The sequence below is a fragment of the Pseudochaenichthys georgianus genome, chromosome 15 (assembly GCF_902827115.2).
Source record: "Pseudochaenichthys georgianus chromosome 15, fPseGeo1.2, whole genome shotgun sequence".
Classification (NCBI taxonomy): Eukaryota; Metazoa; Chordata; class Actinopteri; order Perciformes; family Channichthyidae; genus Pseudochaenichthys; species Pseudochaenichthys georgianus.
In genome coordinates, this window is record NC_047517.1 from 20,774,941 (window position 1) to 20,788,044 (window position 13,104).

Here is a 13,104-nt window from a genome sequence, read left to right on the forward strand (position 1 = left end):
TGGTCATTCAACACACACTGCTGAATCAACAGAGTCACAGAAGAAAATAGAAAGGACATGGCAGGTTTGGAACCAAGCTCTCCTCATTGTCTGGATAACACAACCTACAAATCTAGGAAATGGTCGGTAAATCAGCTCCACAGGATTTATTATACACTCCACATCTTCATACAGCCTCTCATCTCTAATTCTGCATGGAGTCCTTATACAAACAGGTTTAAGACACACTAAAACGTCAGCTCTATGTATTCAGCACACACACTGACACTATTACACTTCTAAATTCATCCACTGGGAGGCAGAGATGAGGCCATCTGCCTTTGTGATCTGAAAACCTCTCTTTATACATCCATTATTTTATATCAAAGGAGCCAAATGCTTCAGGCTAGCTGTGGCCTGTGTTCAATCATAGCTTTCAGAGTACTTTACTCAGCAAATGAGGTGAGGACGTGTTTAGGTTTTGTAGAAACGGTTTCATCCATTAAAGCAGTTATAGAAGAGAAGTAAATGTGTCTCTTCAGAGGTCTCTGTATTTTCACTACTGATCTGCTGACCAGCTAGGACATGTTGCTTTTTGTTTAGCCATTTAGCAAACAGTCAAATAGCATTATTTTCAATCTAGATCTAGTTCTACAGTCTTGTGTATTTTTATTTTTTTTAAAATGGAAATTTGCTTTTTTCACTTTGACCAGCATCATTTTGGATCATTTACCTGTAAAGGCAAGCAAATAATGGTATGTTTTTAGTGTGCTTTTATAAGAACACACAGTTGTAGATAATCATACTTCACATATCCGCACATTTTCTAAATAATCTCCCAAAATTGAGTTTTGCATAATTGGTATATTGTGTATATTTTCTGATCTTTACAATATGTTTTTTAATGGTACAGAATATAGTATTTATATATATAAATATTGCTGATTTGTTATAATAGTCTTAACATATATATTTTTAAATAGCTGTCATAACAGTCCTATTTTGTTTTATTTTGTTTTGCTACATATTCTTCTTTCTGTGTCTTTGTATGCACCACATACCAAAGCACATTTTGTAAACCTACTTGGTAGTAAAACCGATTCTGATTCTGAATTGAAAATAAGGTTATGTGGATTTTAGCAATGTCTTTGTGGTTGGTTGTCTATAATGTATAATGAGTTCGGATACTGCATGTAATACAAGCCTACTCTGGACAGTAAAGGGACTTTTAGTAAGTCTACAAAATGAATACAGTGAATGTAAACGCGTTATACCTGGTGTCGCCGCCAGAGGACGCTGCTGCTTTTTCAGCCTGACGCACAAGCGGAACACGACGTGGCAAGTAAACAGATCACTTCCTGTTTTCAGAACTGTATTGACATCCGCCTCATACCGTCCAATCTTACGCCGGTCTAAACTGACTTCCTCAGACGGTGTAGTAGCTTTTCCTCCTCTGTAAGGCCGCTGTTGTGTGGGGTCTACATGAGCAGCGGGCTGTAGAAGTCGAGCAGCCGGACAGGAGAGATGATGCCCGGGCTAATGCTGGTGTTGCTCGGGGGGCTACTGGAGGTCTGCAGCGGAGTATCAGCAAACCGAGGGGGGTATCCCTCCTTTACAGACGAAATCCCTTTCAAACTCCACTGGCCAGGCCCTGAATTCACACTGGTAAGTCTCATCGTTTACACTTACTTGAATATATTAGGGAGAAGTGTAACACACGTACTGCAACGAGATGCTACTGACAACTGTGTAGCTTTGAAGTGAGCTTGCACTATTTCCAGTTTATCTCCTCTTCCTTTACTGCCTTGTTTTGTTTTATGCTCCTGCAACACATTTCCCCCCAAATTGGGATTAATAAAGTACATATTATCTTATTTTACAGTTAAAGTAACACACGTTTGTCTCTGGTTTTCAGCCATCTACAGGAGCTATTTACAAGGAAGATGACTTTGTAATCATGACCACAACAGAGAAGGAGAAGTACAAATGTATCCTACCCTCCCTGACATCTGGAGATAATGTAAGCAATGATGTTTTTAATTTCTCCAACAGATGACTGTTAACATTGTGACAGCTATTGAAATAATACAAAGCTGCTCAAGTGTATCCCACTGGGTAAATGCAACAAACCAAGGCTATTTTTTTATCTAAAAGGAACTTTGCATACTCAACTCTTCTGATGTACTGCGATACAATGAATGGTATTCCGTGTATGTCATACAATGGAATCCGTGCTACCAAAGATGGTGTAACACTCTGCTGTCATCTTCTTGAAACATTTCTGAGTGAGACACTGTTTAAGCTGCAATCTGTGTCATAATGTTGTAGTTTTGGTCACCATTGATACCTGCGCCTTCTTTGCTGCTATGGGGGGATGCATGTAAGGTTTAAAACATGTCCTCATTTTGACTTCTTTACCCAGGCCATTTAGTTAAGACTGGCAACACGCCTGAACAGCTGAAACTGAGATTTAAATACTAATTTGTTGGCCTTGGAAAAAAAAGCATCTGCATGACATGGAGCAAGATTTGTCAAATATGTCATAAAAACCCACTACATTTTTCTTTTTCAATCTTGTGTTCATTAACACAGCTCCATACTTCCTTATCTCTCTCTCCCTCCCTCACTCTTCTTGCATGTGTTGGTGTCTTTGTTGATTCAGGATGATGATAAGGAGTACACCGGGCCCACCCCAGGTGAACTGCTGGAGCCACTATTCAAAAGAAGCAGCTGTTCATACAGGGTGAGACTTCTCAGGTTTCATTTTGATGTCCCATCATTTCTCTCCTGCTCTCAACAGAGAGACTGAAACTGTTTGAGTTCAGGCTACATTAGCAGAGCATAACTACAAACTTGACATTATTTGCCTGCTGTGTTGCTGAGAGTGTTAGATGATTTGAATAACTCTAAACCTTCTCTTGGCTTGTCAACATCGCAGATTGAGTCGTACTGGACCTATGAAGTATGCCATGGAAAGCATATAAGACAGTATCATGAGGAGAAGGAGACTGGTCAGGTCAGTGTTTTGAGAGGGTAACATCATTTTCAGATGACATGAATAAGAAGCTGTAGTGCATTGTATACTAAAGGCTATACTGTGTGTTTCCTTAGAAAATAAGTGTTCAAGAGTACTTCCTTGGGAATATGGCACAGGAGAGCCAGTCAACGGAGACAGGTGAGTTCATACTTGAATGTGTTTTAATATGGTATTTAGCATATTAGTATTTTCTGTACTTTGCTCAAGTGAAATTTATCTTTTTTTTTTTCAGATAAAGTTGAAGAGGCAGAAAATGCAAAACCAGCAGTTGAAACGGAAGTAAGTATAATAATAAAACAGCAGGAACCAACCAGATTTGCCGGACTTGCTGTCAATACTCACATTTCATGTCTCCTTCATTCTTTCCCCTTGTGTCCAGGTGTCCTCTAAGAATATAGAAGGTCAGCTGACTCCCTACTTCGCCTTGGAGATGGGAAATGGGACCCCCTGTGTGCTGAAACAGAACGACGCTCGCTCCTCGTCTGTTCTGTACGTCTGTCATCCCGAGGCCAAGCACGAGATCCTGTCTGTCGCCGAGGTCACCACCTGTGAATATGAGGTGGTGGTGCTGACGCCGCTGCTTTGTGTGCACCCAAAATACAGGTAGATCTGTCAGAAATGATAACATTTAGATATCGTAATTCAATTCTTAGTACTTAAAGTATGTTATTGTCTCGTGATCAGGATTCTACCAAAAGGCATTTTTCGAATTGTTGGGGAAATAATGCAACCTTGGGCTGCTGTGCTCTCAGTGTTTTGTCTCCCTGTTCCTGCCTGTTGACGTCAGCTGATAGAGGTGTTATTGTACTCCTCCTGTTTCATCTTGTTATGTACAATGTTGATTATTATCTGAGAACTAGCTAAATACATGGGTCTGGGGTAGAGATCTTCAGAATTGGTTTGGCAACCTCTGTGTCAACACGTGGCACAGGACATGTCTTGTGAATTCTCCGGCCGAATAAACCATCAGTGTTTGCCATCAAAGTTCCTCCTCTCCCCGTGTCTCTCTGAGTCTTGTCTCCATTGCTTCAGAGGTTTCCATCACACTAATCGACATATTTTCCTTGCAGGTTCAAGTCCTCCCCAGTAAACGGCATCTTCTGCCAGTCTCTGGCAGGTTCCCCTTTGCGGCCTCTGCGGCTCGCCCAGTTGGATAAGGAACAAGAGGAGCAGCTTAAACCGCCTTTCAGCGCCGCCTCCGAGGCCCCCAGAGAGGTATGGCATACGCGGATATGACAGAGGCGAAACATGCAGACAGCGTGTACCTACACACCTGCCTCAAATATATCTTTGATGTTTTACAGGAGCCGACACCCCCAATCAGAGAGGAGGCCTTCTCCTCCACTCACAAACCCATTACGGTTGGAGGGCAGACTCAGGTCACTGTGGGCACCACTCACATCTCTCGCCTGACGGACGAGCAGCTGATCAGGGAGTTCCTCAGTGGCTCGTACTGTCTGCATGGGGTGAGAAATGTTCCATCTATACCACCTGAGCAGTTTTTAACAAACCATACACTGACATCTAATAATCTTCAAATGTTTATTTCAGGGAGTAGGGTGGTGGAAATATGAGTTCTGTTACGGAAAGCACGTCCATCAGTACCATGAGGTAAGGGTCCCCAAACTAGTGTGTGCACGTCTGTGTGTAAGTGAGGGGATGAATGAGATTGTGTTCAAGAGAAAAGTTCCCGTTTCACCTTGCTTTAGGGCGTGAACTTCCCATTTATTTCACTATAAATAAATGTAGCTTTTTCTTTACTTAATGAATTGCTTTAAAAAAACGAAAACTTTACTACAATAAGTAATAATACGTAAAATGTAGTGACTGATTGAAGCTAAGGCTAACAGGGTGCAGCTCCTACACCGTAAGCACCTAAAGCTTTCCTTAAGGTTAAAGTGCTGACTTCCAATTGCTTGTTTATTTCTAACCAACAGTCTAAACTGAGAGATAAATTGTTTATTAATGCATACAAATAAAAGTAGCATTGTGTGAGAAGCTGGAACTGAGGAACATTTGCTATCTTAAAAACACACTATTATCCTTTTCTAAAATAAGTTGGCGATTACTATTCCACAAATTGTATTGTTGAGTAGTTTCAACTTTACTTTCATTTAGTAACACATTTGTTGACTGTGTAAATATATATGTAAAATGGTTGTACACTGGTAAAAATGTCCCTTGGTGCCCCAGGACAAAGAGCAAGGGAAAAACACGGTGGTGGTCGGGAACTGGAACGCCATGGATCACAACGAGTGGGCCGCCAAAAACATAGCAAGATCCTACCAGCTCAAAGACGATGGAGTGCAGAAAGTCAAGTAGGCCATTTATATCTTTGAAAGCCTGGATCAAAATTAAACTGAGCTATTTGCTGATTCATATGATAACATTTCCCCCGCTTCGTGACAGGTTGGTTTCCCACTTCTATGGCCACGGGGATCTGTGTGATCTGACAGGGAAGCCCAGACAGGTCATCGTGAAGCTCAAGTGAGTGAACAGGCATGTGTCCAGAGAGGATCCACAGCACCAGTTCTCTGCCCTGAGTCAACACATGAGTAAGACAATACCCTGATGTTTCCCAGCTGATTCACTCTCATTTCTCTCCTCTCGGTCAGATGTAAGGAGTCTGAATCTCCCCATGCTGTCACGGTCTATATGCTGGAGCCTCAGACTTGTCAGTACATCCTTGGGGTAAGTTCTCTAGCAACACATGAGTCACAGTAACTAAAAAGAAACATGCTTAGAAGCACTATATCAAGTTTACACTGCACCTTATTAGGCTAAACCCACCTCCAGTTTTGAAAGTGAGTGTTCAGGCAAAGCTAATTGCAATGTTTTCAGTTGTACACAAAGAAAAACTATTTGTTTTTCTTGTTTCTAAAGTTGTTATTGGTTAATACAAATATATATGTTTTGTGTTTAGAGCATGACACAAGGAAGTTGTTTTAGTTTTAGCAGTTTTTAAGTCAGTAAGTGTCTCATACCATATGGGTCAGTGTATGTTTTGGTCATTGGATTTTCTTTTCACAAATGGATATTAAAAAAACGACTGGATATTTGATTTTCGTTTTCAAATTGAAAAACCAAAATTGAAATACAAGGTGTTTTTCTTTATCGTGGTCAAAAATGGATTTACTAAACTTAAAAAACGGGATGATTTACATTTTCTACTTCTCAAAACAAAAAATAAAATCACTAGAAAATAGAAACAAAAAAAAAACCCATTTTTTCATATTCTGCTACCGGAAGTTGTCTTTCAAAATAAGAGCACAGATGAGGACGGTCAATCCGTGTATCTACGGTCCATTTGTTTTCACAACGAAAACAGCCAAGACACATATTGAGCCCAGAAAATGAATGTTATTAAGGGCTGTAAATATAATAGGCCTGTGTCTAAAATGGACAACATTGTTTGGAGATTTCAACTATACAGCGATTCTGCACTGCGGTCACTCAGCCGTCTCTCGAGTTTGTTATTATTTTTTCTGCCAATAGTTCTTCGTGAGATCGATCCTGTTGGACTCAGTAGACTAGTAGTGAAACTACTCCCACAACAAGTACTATGAAGTACTTACTGTGTACTTTTTGAGTAATATTCTGTCAATGTCCCCTCCTGAGAACAAGAATGCATGTTTCTCTGCTATTTTGAATCAGCGTTAAAACACCTTTCTTCATGATACTGATATTGTTGGACAGAGTATTTTAAGAGGATGGTAGACATGATATCAGCAATACTTCCAGTCAGTAGTCCGGCAGCAGAATTTTTACCCCTTGGAAAGTCTTGCCCGCTATTTAAATGGACTTTGATTGAAGTTAATAACAATATTGATATTGATGCAGTCATCATCATCATCAGCAGCTTTATTTAAAGATTACAAGACGTATTATTATTATTACAAGACGTACAACACTCAAATATAAATTAAAAAAGGCAGTTATACCAATGTTTCCACAGAGGTGACTGGTATCGTACAGCACTGAAACACGGATTTGAAAGCAGCATAATGACAGAGTTATGAGAAACATTCAATCGACAGATGAATTTGTACATCAGATTTCTCAAAAGAGCATGGAACGTGTTGACTCGTGCATTACAGAACATTTCACTTGCACTGCACCACCTTGGTTTTCTAAGCAGTATACGCAAACAGTCATTATATGCAACCTGGAGCTTCCGGAGGCTCGCCTTCTTATACTTGACCCACAAGGGGGCAGTATATAGAGGAGTGCAATAAGCTCTAAAGAGGTTCGCCTCAACCTTATCTGAACACCAAGAGAATTTTGTATATAAGACACGCCGCTGTCTATACATGATGTCATCATCATCAGCCATTTCATCTGTAATGATGTGTCCTAGATACTTAGTGTTACAGCAAACAGACTGGGACTGATGGAAGGATGAGGCTGATGAGACTGAAGAATCTGTGAGGAACGAACTAGCGGCAGAGGAATAGTTATATATTAAAAGACAGCAGCATCATCATAAGAGGCCAACCAGAGTGACAGAGTGTGTTACTTTGCTGAAGGATATTTGTGACCAGCTATCCAGGCCAGACTCTAAAGACTGTAAAAATGCTGCTGCTGATATCATGTCTACCATCCTCTTAAAATACTCTGTCCAACAATATCAGTCTCATGAAGAAAGGTGTTTTAACGCTGATTCAAAATAGCAGAGAAACATGCATTCTTGTTCTCAGGAGGGACATTGACAGAATATTACTCAAAAAGTACACAGTAAGTACTTCATAGTACTTGTTGTGGGAGTAGTTGCACTACTAGTCTACTGAGTCCAACAGGATCGACAACAGGATGTCTTGGCTGTAATATGTGTCGTGGTGAAAACAAATGGACCGTAGATACACGGATTGACCGTCCTCATCTGCGCTCTTATTTTGAAAGACAACTTCCGGTAGCAGAATATGAAAAAATGGGGGGTTTTTTTGTTTCTGTTTTCTAGTGATTTTATTTTTTGTTTTGAGAAGTAGAAAATGTAAATCATCCCGTTTTTTAAGTTTAGTAAATCCATTTTTGACCACGATAAAAAAAACGCCTTGTATTTCAATTTTGGTTTTTCAATTTGAAAACGAAAATCAAATATCCAGTCGTTTTTTGAATATCCATTTGTGAAAATAAAATCCAATGACCAAAACATACACTGACCCATATGACAAGAAATACCTCCAATAAAGGGAGCAAGACTTTTGGTTTATTACTCTACTGGCGGTGCAGATGTGTGGTCAGTCTCGGTGATTTCCATGTTTTCTCTTCCTAGGTTGAGTCTCCGGTCATATGCAGGATTCTTGACACCGCTGATGAACATGGACTTCTGTCAATCTCCAGCTAAACTGAAAAAAGATCATATGACAGCAATGGAGCATGGAGGACAAAGAGAGACCAGACAGCGAGAGGTGCACTGAAGAGAGAACATTTATCTTAAAACAGAAGCCTGTTTTGTTTGAGGAAGAGAGATGCCCATGACACTGCGCCCAAAGCCTAAGGTTAAACTTGATGCTGAGGCTGGACTTAATGTAGCTGAGGAACACTGACAATGCTACATCACAGCCTTAAATCAGCAGGCTAGCTCAGACTTTTTGAAAACACAGCGGCCGGCGCCTCAGTCCACAGGGCAGCGCATTCATTGCCTGTACTCCATATCTATGCTTCACTTTGTTGATTAATTGCAAGCAAAGGAGTGATGAATCAGGGGATTCACAATATTCATGGTGGTGTAATTGTCTTTAAGGTTTATTTGTGAGTGTGATATAAATTGATTAGCTGCTTGTTTGTGGCACTTTGTACTTTGTAGATGGGGTGAAAAGCAAGTGTTTTGCTTCAGTGAGAATGTGCATTGTGATAATTTGCTGGATGACTGAGTGTAACTTATGCTTCAGAGCGTGCTGTGGAATGCCAACACAAGTGATTGGTTGATTAAAAATGTTCTTTAAGGTTGTTTTGAATGTACAGAACGCCTGTGGGTTCCTGTAACAGGTATTCTGTGATTTTATGAAGAGTCACACTGGGATCCTTCACCCTGCTGTATCGAAGGGGTACAAATCAATACTTTTCCAGCAAAGAATAAAAATGAACCATGAAAACCTACAATATATATATATATACTGTTCAATTACCACACAGAATAAAAACGTTTACAAAAAGATATAAGGAAATCATAGCAATACATGTATGCACCTAACAGTAATAGGGCTGTCATTGCCTAAAGTTTGCAAATCATTTTAGTGTTTCTCCTGTTTTTCATTAATTGTGTGGACCATAAACTGATGTTAAATAATAAAATGTTTGTCTTTTAGAAAGAACTATACTTTTGAGAACAGAAAAGCCATGGTGCAATGTTTATTAATTTACATCATGTATTAATGCATGACTATTTTTAAAATAGACAGGCTCAACACACAGATTAAAAGAATCATGTCATGAGGGTTCATCAATTACATTTCTTAAGGGAACTTACACTGGTGCTTAATAGAAACCTATATTATGGTGTACTTACTGTACTTTTGGAATTACTATTGGTATCAATTCAATAAGGTATTTCAATATTCCATAAGGAAATTGTATCCCATCATGCAGTGAAGTGAGTTTAATTTTCCTTCTTTTGATCAACTAATCGCTTCATATTTTAATTGTATTTAAAAAGTGAAAGCGCAGATCCACTGCACTTGCCAAACATTTATTGTGTTAAAAAGTGTATGAGGTTCACAAATACAATTCTTTCAAGAAGCAGACGTTCATCAAAGTGCGACCACATGCCATCAACAGCCATGTGTTCCACAGCAGCCCGACACCACAGCAGCAACTTCAGCCAGCGAGGACACAGCAGTAATGGAGCAACTGCAGTCTTTGGCTGCCATGACATCTGCAGAGTATCGGCTTATAATGGCACATGCGTGTGCAACACAGGGGGGGGTTTAGGTGAAAATGCAGTATCAGTAAAACAACAACTGAGTTACTTTTTGGAACAGACTTTCATTACAAATCTATTGCTTTTTCTGAGTTTCGTTGCAATGCTAATAACACTTTACTTTTTCCACTCAAGAAACATGTATTTCCACTGCAGAGGAGAAAAAAAGGTAAATACTGATTCCAAATACTTAAAATGAGCGTTTTTAAAGTTCCTCTTGATTTAAAGCCATGGCTTGATTGTCCAAACATTTCTGTTAAGCAGCTCTTTGATTAGACTGAGGGAATGGGAATCTGGTGCACTGAGGTGCTTTCAAAGTCTTGCAGTGCGTCTTGGTGAGTGTGGTAGTGCATGGCTACATAGGACTTGGCAAAGGCAAATGTCTGAGAGCTGACAGGCTGCAGGCTGGTGGGGGAGCTGGGCCCTGCAGAGGGACTGCTGTTGTATATGCTGTAGTAGGGCTCAATGCGGGTGTTGATGGGTGTCGAGGTGCTTGGCGGGCGAGGTTTGCGCGCACCTGTGGCCCTTGGACTTCCAGCACAGTCCCTGGAGTGACTCGGCCCACAAGCCTGGTCCACCAGCCTCCTCTGTGGCTTGGGCGACAGAACATAGGCTGAGTTGGTCTCATGATGCGAGGATTTATTGCGATTGGCTTCCAGGGTGCCCTTCCCCATCGCATGCAGACGAGTCTTTTGCTTGCAACAGAGAAAGCCCAGTGCCGCCCACTGAATACAGCACAGCACGCGGCGGCGGAGGCCTGCACTGTTGCGCGAGTACACAAAGGGATTGATTCCCGATTTGAGGAAAATAAGCACAAAGCCACACAGTTCAAACTGGTAATGTGCAAAGTTACTCTCTGGTGACAAAACGTCCTGTGCCAGTGAAATTCCCATCGGCAAGCAGCAAAGCAGCACAGAGAACACAATAACTATACAGGTGACAACAGCCTTAGAGTCTTTGGCTGTGGCCAAGTTCACTGTAGACACCAGTTGACAGCAGGTGGCCCCTTGAGCGGCCCCAGGAACCAGAGGCTGGCTGTTCTTGTTGATGAAAGAGTGTGTCTGGACGTTATGTAGTTTGTTGTAAGTTTGATTACGGTACATAGAAGGGCCTTGAACAGCACACTGCATGCTCTCAAAGCCTGCTGCAATGAGAGGCGGTGGGGGTGGAGGGCATGTGGCATCTACAGTGATGACGGGACATTTCCTCACTTGTGCGTTCTTCCTTAGTGTCTGAGCAATCATCAGGTAGGACACCGACACCACAGCTACACAAAAGGCAAAGTCTGCCAGGTAGACGTACAACACAACCCTGGCTCGTCCACCTCCGAGGCCAAAGTGGGGCAAGCAGGGTCCGTCTCTGCGTGGGTACGCCCGCATTGTGAGGAGGGCGGCCATGGTGAAGCTGGATGTCCACAGCAGGGCGGTGAGGGCAAGCGTGCAAGGGAAGGAGGCGGTGCGGTTGGGCTGCTGCCCCAAAACCATGCGCAGCCTGTGCAAAGCAATGACAGCCACCGTCTCCAGGGACATGATGATAAAGCCTGAGCTGGTCAGGTGGAAGGCGAAGCAGAAACTCTTTGACACACCGTCCCCCCCACCCGCATCCAGGAAGAGCACCAGTGCAAACATGGGGGCAGTCACACAGCAGATGAACAAGTCACAGAAAGAAAGGTTGAGGATCATGAAGTCAAAGTTGGTGCGAAACTTGCGGAACACCGGATCAAAAAAGGACAGGAATACCACAAGGTTGCCATATGAGCCCAGAAAGAAGATGAAAATGAGGAGAAGAGAGCAAAAGGTCAGGGTGGCAGTGTGGATCACGGCCCAGCTTGACGCGCCATTGGTGCCATTGAAGCTTTGCTGTCTCGGCACATCCACCAGGTCTGATGGTGTAGCAGTGGTGTTCATTGTATTATTAACAATTTATAAGGATCCCACAGTCATCAATTTCAGCATTATTCCTCTGTATGGAAGGAGTACATGATGATCACAGTGTCTTCTGCTTCCACCATTGCTGCTACCTTGGTGGAGTGCTACAAAGGATACAAAGTAATATATTAGCTGTGTGCAGTAGATCACGTTAATACATTCTTGTTTGATAAAAGGGATCAATGCAACTTACCATCAAAGGTAAAAAGGAACATTTAATAAGAAACTGCGATGCATTACATGTTAGACACAAGCTACAGTAGGCTATAACGATGCACCACTGCATTCGGCCAATTATTCCTTACTCCCCCCAACACACACACAGCGTCTGTGTATATCAGTGTTGTCCTAATGTATTTAGATTTCAAGCCGTAAAATAGCTTACATAATTTATAAAATGAGAAAATATAACCTACCGTCTGTGATCGAATGTGCATCCATCATGGTTTCATAAAGCCCATCTTGAATTTAAAGCATTATGATAGTAAGTGAACGCACCGCGGCTTTGAAAGATACAAATGTATTTCAACCAGCAAACCGTCCAAAACAGAGAGCTCCATAGAAAAACGCTGAAATAAAATGCGTTTCTTTACATGTCAGTTGATTTTATCATCGCGTATAGGGCGAAAAAAGGATAGCATTTTCGTTTTCTTGGCGATATATCCATTCTTATACAGGAGCGACGGCCACTGGACGTGCACTGAAAAATGAGTATGAAGTCACTGCCTACGTATCTGGGCATGAGCATAACTACTGCATTCAAGAAGTCCATACGAAAAACTCACACCACTTCTCCCTATCTATAAAAACAGAGAAATTGCGTTTTCCACAGATTTAATACAAAGTTGGAATATTTTTAATGAGAACACCATATTCCTGTCACGTTAGGTGCAAACGGTTTGTCCCCCCCCCCATACTGTGGCTTTTATGGAAAAATGGTGAACCCTATAGCTATAATTTATATTTCATGTTACATTCAATTTTAGGTTTCATAACGTCGTTCGGAATATATTCGATAAATGCAACAAATGTATACAAAATTATTATTATTTTTCTTGCTTTTCATGCTGTCCTTGGGAACAGCAGTTTAACAACGTCGTTGCTAGGCGACACGCACAGGGGTGATTTTCTGATTATTTAAAGCATTTAAAGTCTGATTTACTCAAATAAATTATCTGTAAATAAAATCAAAGAAATAGTATTAAGTTCCTAAAAACAAGGAAAAAGTAAAATTATGCATT

General features: G+C 41.2%; 2 protein-coding genes across 2 annotated transcripts; one reads left to right on the top strand and one right to left on the bottom strand.

Annotated features, from left to right (window-relative positions):
- The first annotated feature begins 1,343 nt into the window (after positions 1 to 1,343).
- On the top strand, positions 1,344 to 9,277 carry erlec1 (endoplasmic reticulum lectin 1). Its single transcript, XM_034100984.2, has 14 exons — positions 1,344 to 1,644; positions 1,895 to 1,999; positions 2,642 to 2,722; positions 2,918 to 2,995; positions 3,091 to 3,154; positions 3,249 to 3,295; positions 3,396 to 3,619; positions 4,087 to 4,231; positions 4,321 to 4,482; positions 4,568 to 4,627; positions 5,210 to 5,334; positions 5,426 to 5,503; positions 5,632 to 5,707; positions 8,289 to 9,277. Exons 1-14 carry the CDS (start codon positions 1,504 to 1,506, stop codon positions 8,358 to 8,360), a joined length of 1,458 nt encoding a protein of 485 aa, XP_033956875.1. The 5' UTR covers positions 1,344 to 1,503; the 3' UTR covers positions 8,361 to 9,277.
- On the bottom strand, positions 8,426 to 12,549 carry gpr75 (G protein-coupled receptor 75). The gene is made up of 2 exons (XM_034100983.2): positions 12,280 to 12,549; positions 8,426 to 11,967 (listed from the first exon to the last, which is right to left on the bottom strand). Exon 2 carries the CDS (start codon positions 11,840 to 11,842, stop codon positions 10,208 to 10,210), a length of 1,635 nt encoding a protein of 544 aa, XP_033956874.1. The 5' UTR covers positions 11,843 to 11,967; positions 12,280 to 12,549; the 3' UTR covers positions 8,426 to 10,207.
- Positions 12,550 to 13,104: the final 555 nt, after the last annotated feature.